At 36.5% G+C, this 14379-nt stretch overlaps 1 protein-coding gene across 1 annotated transcript in view; it reads right to left on the bottom strand.

Moving 5' to 3' along the window:
* Nucleotides 1-284: 284 nt before the first annotated feature.
* Nucleotides 285-14379, bottom strand: part of LOC145259075 (solute carrier family 35 member D2-like protein) — a 148563-nt gene continuing 134468 nt past the window's right edge. The window contains exons 9-12 of the mRNA XM_080116706.1: nucleotides 11336-11482; nucleotides 5697-5779; nucleotides 4613-4739; nucleotides 285-639 (exon numbers count right to left, since the gene is read on the bottom strand). Coding sequence (XP_079972832.1) covers nucleotides 4649-4739; nucleotides 5697-5779; nucleotides 11336-11482 — 321 coding nt within the window. The 3' untranslated portion in view covers nucleotides 285-639; nucleotides 4613-4648. The remainder of the gene's footprint in view (nucleotides 640-4612; nucleotides 4740-5696; nucleotides 5780-11335; nucleotides 11483-14379) is intronic.

The raw sequence follows: 14379 nt of genomic DNA, 5'->3' as shown, positions 1-14379 counted from the left end.
ATGTTTCTAAGAGCTTTAATACCAATTCTTATACACACATGCACACTTTGTGTGGTGTTTGTGGGGGGGGGGGAAAAACCCCACTAAAGTGCTCAATTATAAAGAAATTTCAAAACAAGGGTATGATATTATTTTTAAAATGTTACAGAAAGTTAAAAAAGTATTGGCAGTGTCGGTTTCAACTCCAATATAAGGGGATCAATTTATGGTCGAAAAAAATATAAAATTCTCTTCCACCTCTGTCTATATCGGTCCTGATATAAACAAATGCTGAAGAGAATTCATTTTTTTTTTTTCAACCATAAACTAATCCTTTTATACTGGATTTGAAACCGACGGTACTAATATTTTTCTGGCCTTCTGTAACATTTTAAAATAATTATCATGCTCTTATTTTGAATTTTCTTTATAATTGAGCACTTTACTAAGGTTTTTATTTTCAATATTTTTTCGACCATAAACCGATCCCCTTGTATCGAATTTGAAACTGATGGTACCAATGTTTTCCTGACCTTCTGTAACATTTTTATATATATATATGTATTATATTAGTATTATGTGTGCGTGGATGTATGGCGGTTGGGAGGGTTTCCATCCCAAACCGTGTTAAAGGTGAAAATAAGGATTGTCCACAGCTGCCTGCAAAGACAAAAAAAAAAAAAAATTAAAAAAAAAAAATAAAATTGAAAACTGATATTTTGTTTATAAAAATTGACATAAAAAATAATATTGACTTTCTTTTATTCTCTGCATTTTCCACCTCCACATGCGAGATGATCTGTGACCTGTTGGGTGAGTATTTGTGTTGTATGTCGTTAATGTGGTATGAATTGAACCCAATTAGGTTGTTGTCAAGTTGAGTGCAATGGGGTCAAAAAAGGTTATTGGTGACATAAATCAGACTTGTTAACTCTGGGTTGGCAAATGATTGCAGTGGGAGATTGACAAGCACCACAGGTCAAGAGGTGTTACCATCCCCAACACATATACCTTAAAATAAACGACTCGTATGCATTACTTTCACAAGAAACACCCATCTAGCAGAAAACACTATTACTAATTTCCCCCACTCTTTATCTGTGCCTAAACCTAAACGTAGATTCCATGAGCAAAGCTTCTTTCTTAGAACTGCACGCCTATGGAATTGTCTTCTGTTTTCTGCTTTCCAGCTGACTACAATATGGTTGTCTTAATCAAGTCTAACATAAACAAGTTTTTGATGATCCGTTCCATATAAGTTAAGAAATTTACCAAATCTCCATTACTAACGGTTACTATATTGTCCAATTTCTACTGTACACTCTTTAACCCTTATCCTCGAGTGGCCTCTTGGCCTTGATAAGTGGTGATACCTATATATATATATATATAAAAAAAAAAATTAGTCTAAACTTATGGTGAATTGCAGAGAGTTCTTTAGTAGGACTAGAATTAGTCAGTCAGTAGGAGAGAATCTTCATTCAAAATAAAAAAAACGAAAAAAGAGGAAAAGAGATCTGAATCAATTCAGTGATGGAATCCGGAATAAAGACTTTCTCCAAAGAATAAAATCAAGTCATGTTTTTGTGAACAGGCATGAATCGTCACGAGGGGGAACCGACCAAGAATGGAGAAAAAGGTACATGTCTTAAGATCTCCTTATATGTGACACACAGACACACACGTGCACACACAAAGACAATCATGGCTATGTCACAATCATATATACAACACGTGTCACAATCATATAGACAACACATGTAATTAAATATACACATGAAAATATATACACCTCTTCTCCACAGCAGAACATCAAGCAGTTTCATTGGGTAGTTTTTTCCAAAAGAATGTTATAAAAAATAAATTATAGAGATTATTTTAGAAATAACCGTGGAATTTAGATAAGGGTCTCATATCAGAATAATTCTATGAAACAATTTTTTTTTAAATATGTTAATAAAAATGACGTTCAATACATTTAAACTTTGATTTACAGTTAAAATTATATACACTAAAAGCAAATAACAAACAAGAGCAAGAACTACTAATAAAAATGGGGAAATGTTAAAAAAATGTAACAAACAAGCATTAACTATTAAAAAAAAAAAAAAAGAAAAAAATTGAGAAAAATCATCTGAATGCAAATTATAATTAATGACTCATCCTGAAGCTAACATGCAAGCATCAAGCAGTTTCATTGGATAGGTAAGGGAAGTAACTGTTTAGTCTTTATTATTTTTCTTGATCAAAACAGGATTTTGGAAAGCAGAATTATGTCTTTTGCATTCAGGGGAGTTGAGATGGAAAAATTATTGGTCTATTGAATAATTGTATTCTTTTGAGTTATACAGAATCATTTTCATCTAATTTATTGCTTCATATTTGTATCTTGCTACTCACTTTATTTCAATTGGCAACAAGGGTTTTAAAAAATTATACCATTTTTCATGAATATTGAAAAAATAAAACTATTACTTGGAAGACAACAGAGGAAGGATGACAATTTCTCAAGACTTATTAGAAAATATTATTTTTTTAATTGATAAAAAATGGGAAGGCAAATCATAATTGATAAAAAGACTCATCCTCAAACTAGCATGCAAGTATCAAGCAGTTCATCGGATGTCCTAGTGGCTTGACAGGCCGATAGAAGACTCATGAATAGTGGTGATGGCGAGGCATTGTTTAAGTCAAGTCAGTTTACATTGGTTCATTGTGTGGCACATTATTAACAGTTTCAGGCTGTGTAGGAAATTGCATGTGGTGGGGTTTAATCGCTCCACTCGTCTCCATGGCGATTGGTTGAAACACAAATCTGTCGAGAGGGCTAGAGTATTTTGATTGTTTGCTGTTCTCTGCGGCTACTGCTGCATATCGATGGTTTGAAACAAGTATCAAACAGTTTCATCGGATGTCCTGGTGGCTTTACAGACTGGCAGAAGACTCAAAGTGTTTCCATAACATGTAACACACACACACACGTTACAATTATATAGATGTGACCCAATGGGGACCGGGCTATGCCGAGTGACCTTACTAGTCGACATGAATTCAGAGGAATTCGCACGGCTGAATTCTAATGATGATGATGGTTTGATGTTGTTTAAACAGAAATGTCTATGGGATTTTGTCAGAAAGAGAAACAACAAATGATAATTGTTCTTATCTTATTGCTGTTATATATCTGTTAACAACGAAAAGGTTGTTTTTAAACCCTCTGTTGAAGGGTATGAAGAATGGGGGTCAAGGGTAGGGGTCGCCGCCAAGCATTGTTCAACTTGGGGTGACTAATCACGCCTAATTGGTAATAAGTAAAAACCTCAGTGCAGGTGGGGGTTGAGGTTTGGTAGAGATAAGCTCTAAGAGAAAGAAAGAAAGGTGTTTGTAACCACTCTCTGAAGGAGAAGTGGGGAAAAGGGGTTGGATTTAGAAAAAGGAATTCTAACAGAGAAGAGTCGTAGCCAGCAAACCGAACGGCTGGGCTAGTCAAGCGCTCCCAATTTGGGAGCCCCTCAGGGCCTGATGTTATGATGGGAACTAGCCTGTGTTAATGGGAACTCTGTGACTTTACTGGTCTGGTCTTACATCGTTCACTGCTATAGTCAGTCACCTCAAATTAGACAGTAGTTGTTATGAAGTAATGAAAACAATAAATAATTTGTTACTGTTATGACCCGGAGTTCTGTTTGTTGTGGTGAGGACTCTTGATTTTTGCAGCAAACCGCAAGTGATTGATGTACCTGGAGACTACCTACACATGGAAAGAAAGACGATTCGATCCAGTGGAAAAGCGCCCCTCCATGAAAACACAGTGGGTAAGGACGATCAACAGGCCAACTTGTAACGAGACAAGGTGCGATGAAAGGACACCTGCCACATCGGTAACGTTATGAATGGTACCGGATTGTTACATCGTTATATAGAAACCTCATGGACAACAATGTATGCACCTCCCCCAGGACATAATATTTGTCATTCATATTAGGTGCCGTACATTCAAGATGATGTCATCTGTTAAAAGGGGAATGTGAGAAATTCTTTATGACAACACAAAACGATATCACCGACTGCAGCAGAAAGTGAGGCGGGGGGGGGAGAGAAAAGGTGCAAAGAGGAGAGGAAAAGGAGGAAGAGGTAAAGATGAAGAATGAGAAAGAAGTGAGGGAGAGGGATGAAGAAAGAAACAGAGAGAGGGTAAGAGAGAGAGAGGAGGGTGGGAATGCACATAAAAAAAACGAATGATTATCATCACTATATTAATAAAGTAAACTCGATTTTTCTCCTCTCCAAAAAGATTTTATAGCAATACAAACACAGGGGCTACACGTGAATCCAAAATGATCATGCTACCTGCTAGTACCCCATGTTTTTCAATAATTATCATTCAGTTTCATTTAAATTTGTAAATTCCTACAATTTTTTGGACCTAAGTCACTCTCCCAAGAAAGTCATACTTACAGGTAGTAGGAAGATAACTTACTCAATCATTATTATGTTCTCTCACTCTCCCAGCTTACACTGGCAAAAATATTTTAGTACATAATTTTCAAACACAGCCATCATTATTTCATTTTGTCATTCTGTATAATTACCACCAGATAAAACCAATCATAGCAAGTAAATAGAAATGTACCATTTTTCTTCTTTGCAGCAAGATGAAGTAAGTCTTTTAGGCGCGTTGTGGCGGATGAATCGTTTTTGAAGTTTCTTTTGATGTTCCTTTAAATGTGATGTAAGAATATAATAAACTTCCGATGACACTGAAAAAAAAACAAAAAAAACATTCAGTTTGAAAAACGGAGGACACACTTGTCTATTTATCTATAAAAGTGAGACTGTGTGTGAGAGGACACATCTCAACATATACTCAATGGATTTTTGATCTACAGACTTGAAATTTGGTATCTAGGGTATTCAGACATGTGAAAAACTTTTTAATTGGTTGCATCTGGAAAAACAGGCTGCTAAGGAGTCAAAATTGAAAACTTGGTAGTGGGGTCGTCGGATTTTTATCTGTTTGCTAACTATTCCATGAATGCACATGCATGAATAGTTTACATGACAGATTACTTATATTAAAAATAAGTAGGTTTGAAAACGCTTTTTAAAGATTATGTCAAGCTGGCCTAATGGTTATCGTACTTGACTCACTGTCTTTGGGTTTTGATTTCGATCTCAGCTCAAGTATGTTTTTATTTTAGTTACAAGAAGTAAACCGTTTAGAAAAAACATAATACTCGTATGCACATGTCTCAGTTTCTGTATAAATTAAAATATTTATGCATATTTTATGACTGGGCAATGCCAGGTAGCATGAAATAATTTTCAAATAAGTTTCAAAAGGAAAAAAAACATTAAGTCTCAAAAAAAAAAAAAAAAAAAAAAAGAAAAAAAAAAGGATGCTTCTATATCATGCAAGCAGAAAAAAATTGAATTTCAAGTAAAAAAAACCCAAAAAACTGGTACCTACATAATTGTCATGGCACAAATAGTAACATATCCCAAAATTATGGAAAACGATAAGGTAGAAAAATAATTATTAATGAAAAACTGCCGGACGTCCAGCTAGTAAATATATAATTACGAAAAGAAAATGTTAAATTTTTAAAGATGTGATCAGGTAATCTTGCAATACAGCAAACAGCCCTCTCCAGCCCCGGACTTGGGGTTATTGATAGGATAAAAAAAAAAAAGAATACTAAAGGTAAAGAAATTACCTGATATTTAATCCGATGAAATTTGTCCAACTAAAAATGTAGTCTCCACCCAGAAACATTCCGATGTAAGTGATTAGAAGATTCTGGAAACAAAAAGAAAGCCATTTTAGATATAGGAACGTTCGACTTTGTTGTTTAGAATTAAATTTATTGGTAATAGTAGTAGTTATATTAGAACGCTTCATATCTGCATTAAAAGAACTTCTCAATGAACACACACACACACACAATAAATTTTTAAAAATGCGGACAAATAAGGAAACATAAACAAAGACATAAGATGCATTTAGTTTGTACTTGCCTGAGCGTTTGAAGATTTGTGTTAAGCAAAAAAAAAAAAAAAAAAAAAAGTGGTAGTAGGCAGGCAGGCCTGAACCTGTACCGCGAAGGAGGAAAAGAACGTGAAAAAAAAGAAAAGAAAAAAAAAGTGACGTCTTTGCCGTTGCGATGATTTAAATTAAGGATAGACAATCAAAAAGAGGAGATTACTTTTGAAAATATCGGCAAAAAAAGTGACTCCTCCTTGCAGAAAAGTGCCCAGTTCGTCATAGACTCTTGAAAATACAATATGTTATTGTGATACATCTTCTGAGATGACTGACTAATTTTTATGATTTCAAGTTCAAAAGAACAGCTACAGCAAGACTTGGAATACGTCCTACTAAAGCCTTTAATAATCCTCCTTTATAATAAGATCTCTTGATTACCGAAGACGCAACATAAAACAAAAAAATTTTAAATAAAAAAAAAATATCGTTTTTTGGGCCATACGTGAAACTTCTTGGTCTTCTGGCTAAGATCCAAGAGTAATACCTGTTCTGTCTGAAGAGGGTATAAAATTATTGTGGGGGTCTCCGTTCGTGCCAGGCATCCATACAATGGGAATATGTCACAGACTCCTATAAGGATATTGGAGATAAACCGTATAACCAAATATATTTTGACACTACATTAGCCAGATTACTGAGATAAATACTTTTTTACAGTTTTAACAAAAGGGATACAATAGTAACACGGAGTCTTCATTCACGCTGAACGACCACAAAATGAATGCCTACCAGCAATATATTATATATGAAAAAATGCTGCTGTTGAATTTTTTTTTTGAGGTCACCACTTCTTGATAAGTGGTGACCTCAAAAAAAAAAAAAAAAAAAAAATTCAAGAAAAAAAATCAAGGCCCGGAGGCCACTCAGGGATAAGGGTTATTGCGTGTACCGTAATAAATGAGATAGTATTGTAGTAATCATTAGTATTGGAGATTTGATAGAGTGTCTTAAGAGGGCGGTTTGTCAGGAATTTGTTTATGTTGGACTTGAAAACATCCAAGTTGTAGTCAGGTGGGAAATAGGCAAATGGAAGAGAGTTCCACAGTCGTGCACTTCTGAGAAAGAAGCTCTGCTCATGGAATCTACGTTTGGATTTAGGCACAGACAAAGAGTGGGGAAAATTATTGACAGTAGTTTTAGCCAGACGGGTGTTTCTCGTGAAAGATTGGCGTGGGGGGGGGGGACCAGAGATTAGAGTTCAGATGAGCACCTGCCATGGAAGTAACGATAAAACAAATACAGGCCCACAACGTCTCTTCTGTGGGAGAGAGGCTGCAGGGAAGAGAAAAGGGCATCCCCCACTAAGCTACAAAGTCTATTTTGTACTTTGTCAAGGCAGGATAGGCTGTTTTTAGCAGCTCCTGCTCAGATGTGGCAGCAGTACTCCATCCTTGAATGTACTTGACTTTTATACAGATAGAGAATTGCATCAGTAGTGAGATATCTTCTGGAGCGGTAGAAGGATCCCACCATTTTCCCAACATCCTTGGCAACAGACCTGATGTACGTGTTCCATTTCAGATCAGCCAAACTTTATGACTTTCTCCTTTCTTTATTATCTAAATTATCTTCTCTTTTTGGCACTGTCTAAATTTTCGACAAGCTACACTCAACGGTGTAGGTCACTCAAATAGATAAATAATTTCTTACATATGGAAGGGGTTTTGTTTGACTTTAACTCCTTTCTTTATTATCTAAACTAGCCTCGGTGCCCGGCGTTGCCCGGATGTTTGGAGGTGTGTTGAGAAAAAAAAAAAAAAGGTGGTAGTAGACGGACAGGCTCGAACCTGTGCCGCAAAGGAGAAAAAGAACATGAAAAAAAAAAAAATGGTTCAGGCTTTCTCAGTGAGTTATAGACATTGTTATTTTTTTCTTTTCTTATTGTTTTTCTTCATTGTTCATAGTCAACCTCTTCTGGTGATAATAAGTAATAAAGTTTTGCTGTAAGTCTTTGAGCAGTATATATTCCAGTGTTGCTATTTTTTCTTTCACCTTGAGAGAACATGCAAAAGTTTATTTTCGCATGGACTGTAAGACAACCTCCTATAATATTTTATAACAAAAGAATCGTCACATAAAAAGAAAACAAAATCTCTTCCATATATAAGAAATTATTTATTTATTTGAGTGACTTACACTGTTGGGTGTAGCTTGCCGAAAATTTAGACAGTGTCAAAGAGAGAAGATAGTCTATAATATAAATCTAACCTGTCTGTTTAAATGTATGTATGTTTGTATGTCTGCCTAAAACTTTCGACAGAGGTGACGCATAATAGCATTAATTTAAACCGTCACCACTTCCGGTTTGGTGATGGGTGCAACAGCAAAAATGTTACATTATTTTTTTTTTCACATTCTTTTCCTCCTTCGCGATATGGGTTCAAGCCTGCCTGCCTGCCTACTACCCTTTTTTTTTCTTTTTGCTCAACACACACCTCCAAACACCCAGGCAAATGCTGGGCACCCAGGCTAGTCTGAAATATTTGATTAACATTGTTTTCATTTATTGAAAAGCAAAAACATCTTTTACCATCGAATTTGGTTTCAAAAATGAATTCTTAAATATATTATTTGCATTGCATTGGTTTTTAAAAATTTAAAATTTGCATTCAAATTGAAACATTGAGAAAAAAAAAAAAAATTGATAATTCATTTCGTGTATCCAAGTGATTTTCTCTTGATTAAAACATTTATTTTTTTTTATAATAATTTCACCCCAAACAAGGCACAGTGCCACTTTGCAGTAGGGAGCTATTACACTTGAACTTCTGCATGTCAGTACAGTTGGAAAAGCAGAATCTCGGAAGGGAGTTCCAAAATCTAGCAATTCTGGGGAAGAAACTATTGGAGTTGGTTGGTTGGTTGATTGTTTTACGGCATATCAACCCTTTTCAGGTTATTTAATGCCGAATACAAAATTTGAAGAAAAATATTTTGATAGACTATATTTGTTGTCTTCAAGTCGGTTTCTATTTAACCCATAGTTGGGACCCTAACAGGTACTACCACTCCGGGTCAGAGTGGACCTGGGAGCAATGGCAATTAAAGGGTGGCTCCACACTCCCAAAGTCCGCAAGCTGGGGCCTCACCACTGGATATAGTTTAAGGTCATATCCAGGACCTACTATTGGAGTAGAAGGCTTTCTTATACCTAGGGATCTCTGTGTAGGGGTGGGATTTAGCTGCTTGTCGGGAGTATTTACGTTGAGGGTGTATAAGTGCTTGTAGTTCGTCATTTTTATAAATATTACATATTTTGTTTTTACTTTTAATGACGATTTTAAAAGGTTTTCAGCTATGCTGAAAACAAATATCACATTTAAATTTGGCGTAGGCAAGTAGTTTTTGGGATATTAAGACATTTATTTTCAATTGATTATGTCAGTGGTGTTCACCATCTTTTAAGGGAGAGGAGGGGTGTTTTGTAACACCCATGCTGTTGTGTAGTCGAGGGGGGGGCATATTGGAGGCAACATATAATCGTGACTCAGAACAAGGATGATAATGACATTTATATAGATTACCCACACACAGTTCTTATTTATAACACATAGGAGATGCGAATTCATTATTGAAGGAATGTGTAATGCAGTTCCTTTACATCAGAGGGGGGGAATCATTACTGATAATGGAGGAGGGGACATAACTTGGAAGGGGGTTATATAAACTTTGTTTACAAGATGATAGACAAAACACAGTTACCTTTTCCTTTTTTAATGACGATGACAACGAGAAAAGTTTACAAATATTAAATGATACTTTATTCATACCAGTTGGATGATTGATGATTGTCAGGGATTCAAGCCTTTATGACTACGTGGTCTCCTCTTCCCCCCTTTCGCCTCTAAGAGGCATCAGCTTCCAGTCTGACCAACTCTCTGAGTCTCTTTGGCTCTGACTGTGATTATGATTCTGATTTTTCTAACCTCGAACCCTGTCTCAATATATTGAGAATCTCCTTTCTTGATGACGTCAGAGGCCTGCTTAGATTTTACCTATGTATGTCCAAACACACTTTTGGCAAACAAAGAATTCCCAATTTTAATTGTTCAATATCTAACCTATTTTCAATCAATATTTCTAAAACTCGTATTGTCCATTCTTTTAACTGACATATTTAATATCCAGTTACAGCACCTAGAATTCCCAAATGGTCGCCCTTCTGGTACTAACCAGGCTCAATGTTGCTTAACTTTGGTGATCTGATGAGAACTGGTATGTCAACGCGATTATGCCGTATATGAGATACATAGATATTCAAATATTCAAATAAAGTTCATGTTTATCTCTCAAACACTATAAACAATTTCCCTCACTCTTTATCTGTGCTTAAATCTAAACGCAGATTCCATGAACAAAGCTTCTTTCACAGAACTGTCCACATGTGGAACACTGTTCTGCTGGACTGCTTCCCGGTTGAATACAACATAGTAGCTTTCAAATCCAAATTTAAACAAGTTCTTGTTTAGCCGTCCCCATAAATAATCAAATTTTACCCAATTTACACCATTAACGATTACTACATTGCCTTCGGGACAAGATCAAAGTGTAGTATCTGTTCTTCAGATGCTGCACTTCTATTTCTTGTTCTCTTTCGGTGGAGGAGAAATCCTTCACGACTGAGACAATTTTTATTTTTGTACCTTTTCTCCACGTTAAAAAACGACCCTGGTGTCTAACTCTGTCCCGTGGGGAGGCATAGTAAATAGGTACATTATCACCTTATCCTCAAGTGGTCTTCAGGCCTTAATAAGTGGCGACTCCCAAGTTAAAAAAAAAAAATAAAAATACCAAGTTAGTAACGAAGTTGAAAACAATTTTCCTCTGGTCAATTAACCATTTAAATATGTTATAGTATATCTTTCTTGTGGTCTCTTTATCTTACTGGATTCCAGGACAAGAGTTTATCTTGTCTGGTGGAGTATCCAGCTTCGTGCTGTTACTTGAGGTAACATCACTTGGAGAAGGTGCACCTTATAAAATCTAATATATGTTAGCCATACCTTATTTAGTTACGAAATGTGATTTTGAAAATTTAGTCACGGTTTAGTTCTAGAGAAAAGCATCCTCGTGCCAGATTGTTCTGACAAATCCTTGTATAGAGAATAGTGTCCAGTAGGCATTCAAGTTGTGTGCACGTCCAGAGAGAAGAATAGGCTGGGCTGAGGAGAAATACAGGGTGGAGAGGAGAGAGATAAGTTAAAATGGGGGTGGGGAAAAAAAAAAAGAGAGAGATAGAAGTTGTGTTACATTTTTGCCCTGGGCAATGCCCGTTAGCCTTGCTAATGTTTAAAAATAATACAAACTCACCTTGATAACGCCAACGATGGTTGTCGTCAGAGCAGAGTTATACGCCGTACACAAGACAATCGAGTAATTCAAGACAAAACCCATCACGCAGGATAACAAGAACATGAACACAAACAATGGATTCTTCCAGTCGGGAAAGTCCAAAACCTGCAGAAAAAAAAAAAAAAAAAACATTTAGAAAATGTGAAAAAGAAGTTTCTGTGGACAATTTCCAGACTTCCCTTGAACAGCTAGACTTTGGAATTCCCTTCCTGCTGCCTGCTTCCCTGGCTGTAATGATATGCAGAAGTTTAAATGTAACATAAACAAATATCTTGTTAATCTTTCCTAGACATGGCCCCAAATAGTAGCCCCTTACGCCCAAGTGACTATATGCTTTGTAAGGGGGTGAACACGAGTAAAAAAAAAAAAAAATATATTTTTTTACTCTTTTTCATCTTAAAGTTTAAACTTCTGTAGATTAGTACAGTCAGAGAAACCGGAAACAGGGAGGGAATTCCAAAGATTCAAGGAAGGAGTAGAAAGCTTTCTGGCATCTAGGGACCTCAAAATTGAAGGTGAGATTTTGCTGCCTATCAGGTTATCTATGTCGAGGTAACAAGTGTTACAAGTTCATCAGCACAGGGATACAAAATTGCTGTGATGGGACAGAGGTTGGAGCTTGGCTGATAGTTCGGGACCTATTAAATTGTAGACTGTTTTTTGGACCCTGTCTAAGAGTGAGAGACAAATGGTAGATGCAGCAGTCCAGATGTAGCAACAATACGCCATGCATGGACGAATCGTAGCTTTGTAAAGATATAGAAAGGGAGCCCACCTTCTTTGCAGCAGCCTTGGCAATGTCCTCAATCTATTTGTCCCAATCCATATTGCATGTGAATGTTAAGCCAAGGAGTTTGAACGATAGGCTCTTAGATAGGATCTTATTTGTCATGGTAAAAGTTTAATCATGTTTTTACATTTTTATGAAAACCTCTGTTTGTTGGTTTGTCACGTTTAATTTTAAAATAGCATTTTCGCCAGTCTGTCATGAATCAAGGATACATTCTCAACAACTACAAGGTGCCTTAAATAAGTTTCCAGACTTTTTTTATACAGAAATTTAAAATTGTCGCCGACTTTTTAAAATTCAGTATGTTATTGCTATACATCTTATGAAATGACTGACCAATTTTTATGATTTCAGGTTCAAATGAACAGCTACAGCAGGAACTGTAATGCATCCTACTAAAGCCTGATTGTCACGGCTGGTGAATTTCAAAAATGCAATCTGGACAAGAGGACACTTTAGAAGAATGATATGCAATAAAATTCTGTTTTAAACTTGAAAAAGATGCTACAGAAACGTATGGAATGCTTCAGACTGCTTTTGGACCATCTTGCATGAATTGAGCATTAGTTTGTGAGTGGCATAAGAGATTCAAGGAAGGTAAGGAGTCTGTGAGCGATTATGAGAGGTATGGGAGGAGTAAGGAAGTCAGAACACCAGAGTTGATTGGTCAAATAAAGAATTTCATGGATAAGGACCATCGTGTGTCTATAGAGACAATAAGTGCACAGTTTGATGTCAGTGTGGGAACTGTACACACAATTATTCGCAAGGAACTGTAGATGCAGAAGATTTGCGAGAAGTTTGTCCCAAGAGTGCTCAGAGAAGATCACAGACTATTTGACCAAGATGGGCATCAAGACAGTTCCTCACTCTTCCTATAGTCCAGACCTTGCTCCCCGTGATTTTTGGTTATTCCCTAAGCTCAAGGAAAACTTTAGAGGCTGTCATTATAAGGAGATGAAAGAGGCTGTGACAAAGGTCATTGACATGCTCATACATGATGACTTCCAGGGGCCTTCCAGAAGTTGTTGGAATAGTATAGCAAGTGCATTGCAGCCGGAGGAGATTACTTCGAAGGGGACTAGAGTTTCATGTGAGTACTATTAATAAAAGTGCCGATATGAAAAAGGTCTGGAGACTTATTGAAGGCACCTCATATTTCTCTCTCACAGTAAGAAATGTGACACAAGGATCAGAAAGTGGGATTGAAAAGTCAGCAGCCTCAAGGACGGGCACTCTGACCTGCAAAAACTACCTGTGCAACCCTGTCAGCATCACCTGATAAGGCCGCTTCAGCTGATTAGCAATAAACTAATCCTCTTCTTAAAGAGAGAAGGCAAAGCCTGAGAGGATGGACCTCCCAGAACTGCACAGGACCAGCTTTATCTGGAATGAACAGAGAAAAGGTCATAACAAGAATGATCTAGACTCCGTTGATTTTGGTGCCAAGGCTCAAAGTCTATCAGTTGGGCCGAGGTATGGATCTATCCATTCCTAGGTCGTCAATCCTCCTAGGCTTTTTCTTCTTGCATTTGAGAAGGAGTTTAGTTTATTATTAATCGCTTGAGACTAGAGAGTCCAAAGGTGGCTTCCTCTGGTCGTTAAAACTTTTATTAGACATCGTTCCAGTGTTGGAGTATCATCACAATAAGCTTTAATAAAGTGTTAAATTTGAAATTTCATACAGATTTTTTTTTTTTTTTTTTTTTACATAGGAGTAACCTCTTATCAAGGCCCAGAGGCCATTTGGGGATAAGGGTTATAGAAGGTACAATAATCAATAGGATAATATTGTAGCAATCGTTAGTAATAGAAATTTGGTAAATTGGATTACTTAAGGGGACAGTTCATCAAGAATTTGTTTATGTTGGACTTGAAGACAATCAAGTTGTAATCAGATGGGAAGCAGGCAAATGGAAGAGAGTTTCACAGGCATGCAATTCTAAGAAAGAAGCTTTGTTCGTGGAATCTACGTTTTGATTTAGGCACAGAAAAAGAGTGGGGAAAATTATTGACAGTGGTTTCAGCTAGACGGGTGTTTTTCGTGACAGATTGGACCAGAGATTGGAGCTCAGACGAGCACTTGCCATGGAAATTCCCAAGTTCTCTGAGATGTACCTAAAAATTACTGGACGTTACATCAACTGAAATGTTGCAAGAACGGCATCAACGAATATAACAAATGTGAATATAACATCAGAGATGAGAATTG

The sequence above is a fragment of the Euprymna scolopes genome, chromosome 34, assembly GCF_053919585.1.
Source record: "Euprymna scolopes isolate OS-2025 chromosome 34, ASM5391958v1, whole genome shotgun sequence".
Classification (NCBI taxonomy): Eukaryota; Metazoa; Mollusca; class Cephalopoda; order Sepiida; family Sepiolidae; genus Euprymna; species Euprymna scolopes.
Note: the sequence above shows the minus strand (reverse complement) of the source record. Positions and strands in the feature narration are given on the sequence as shown.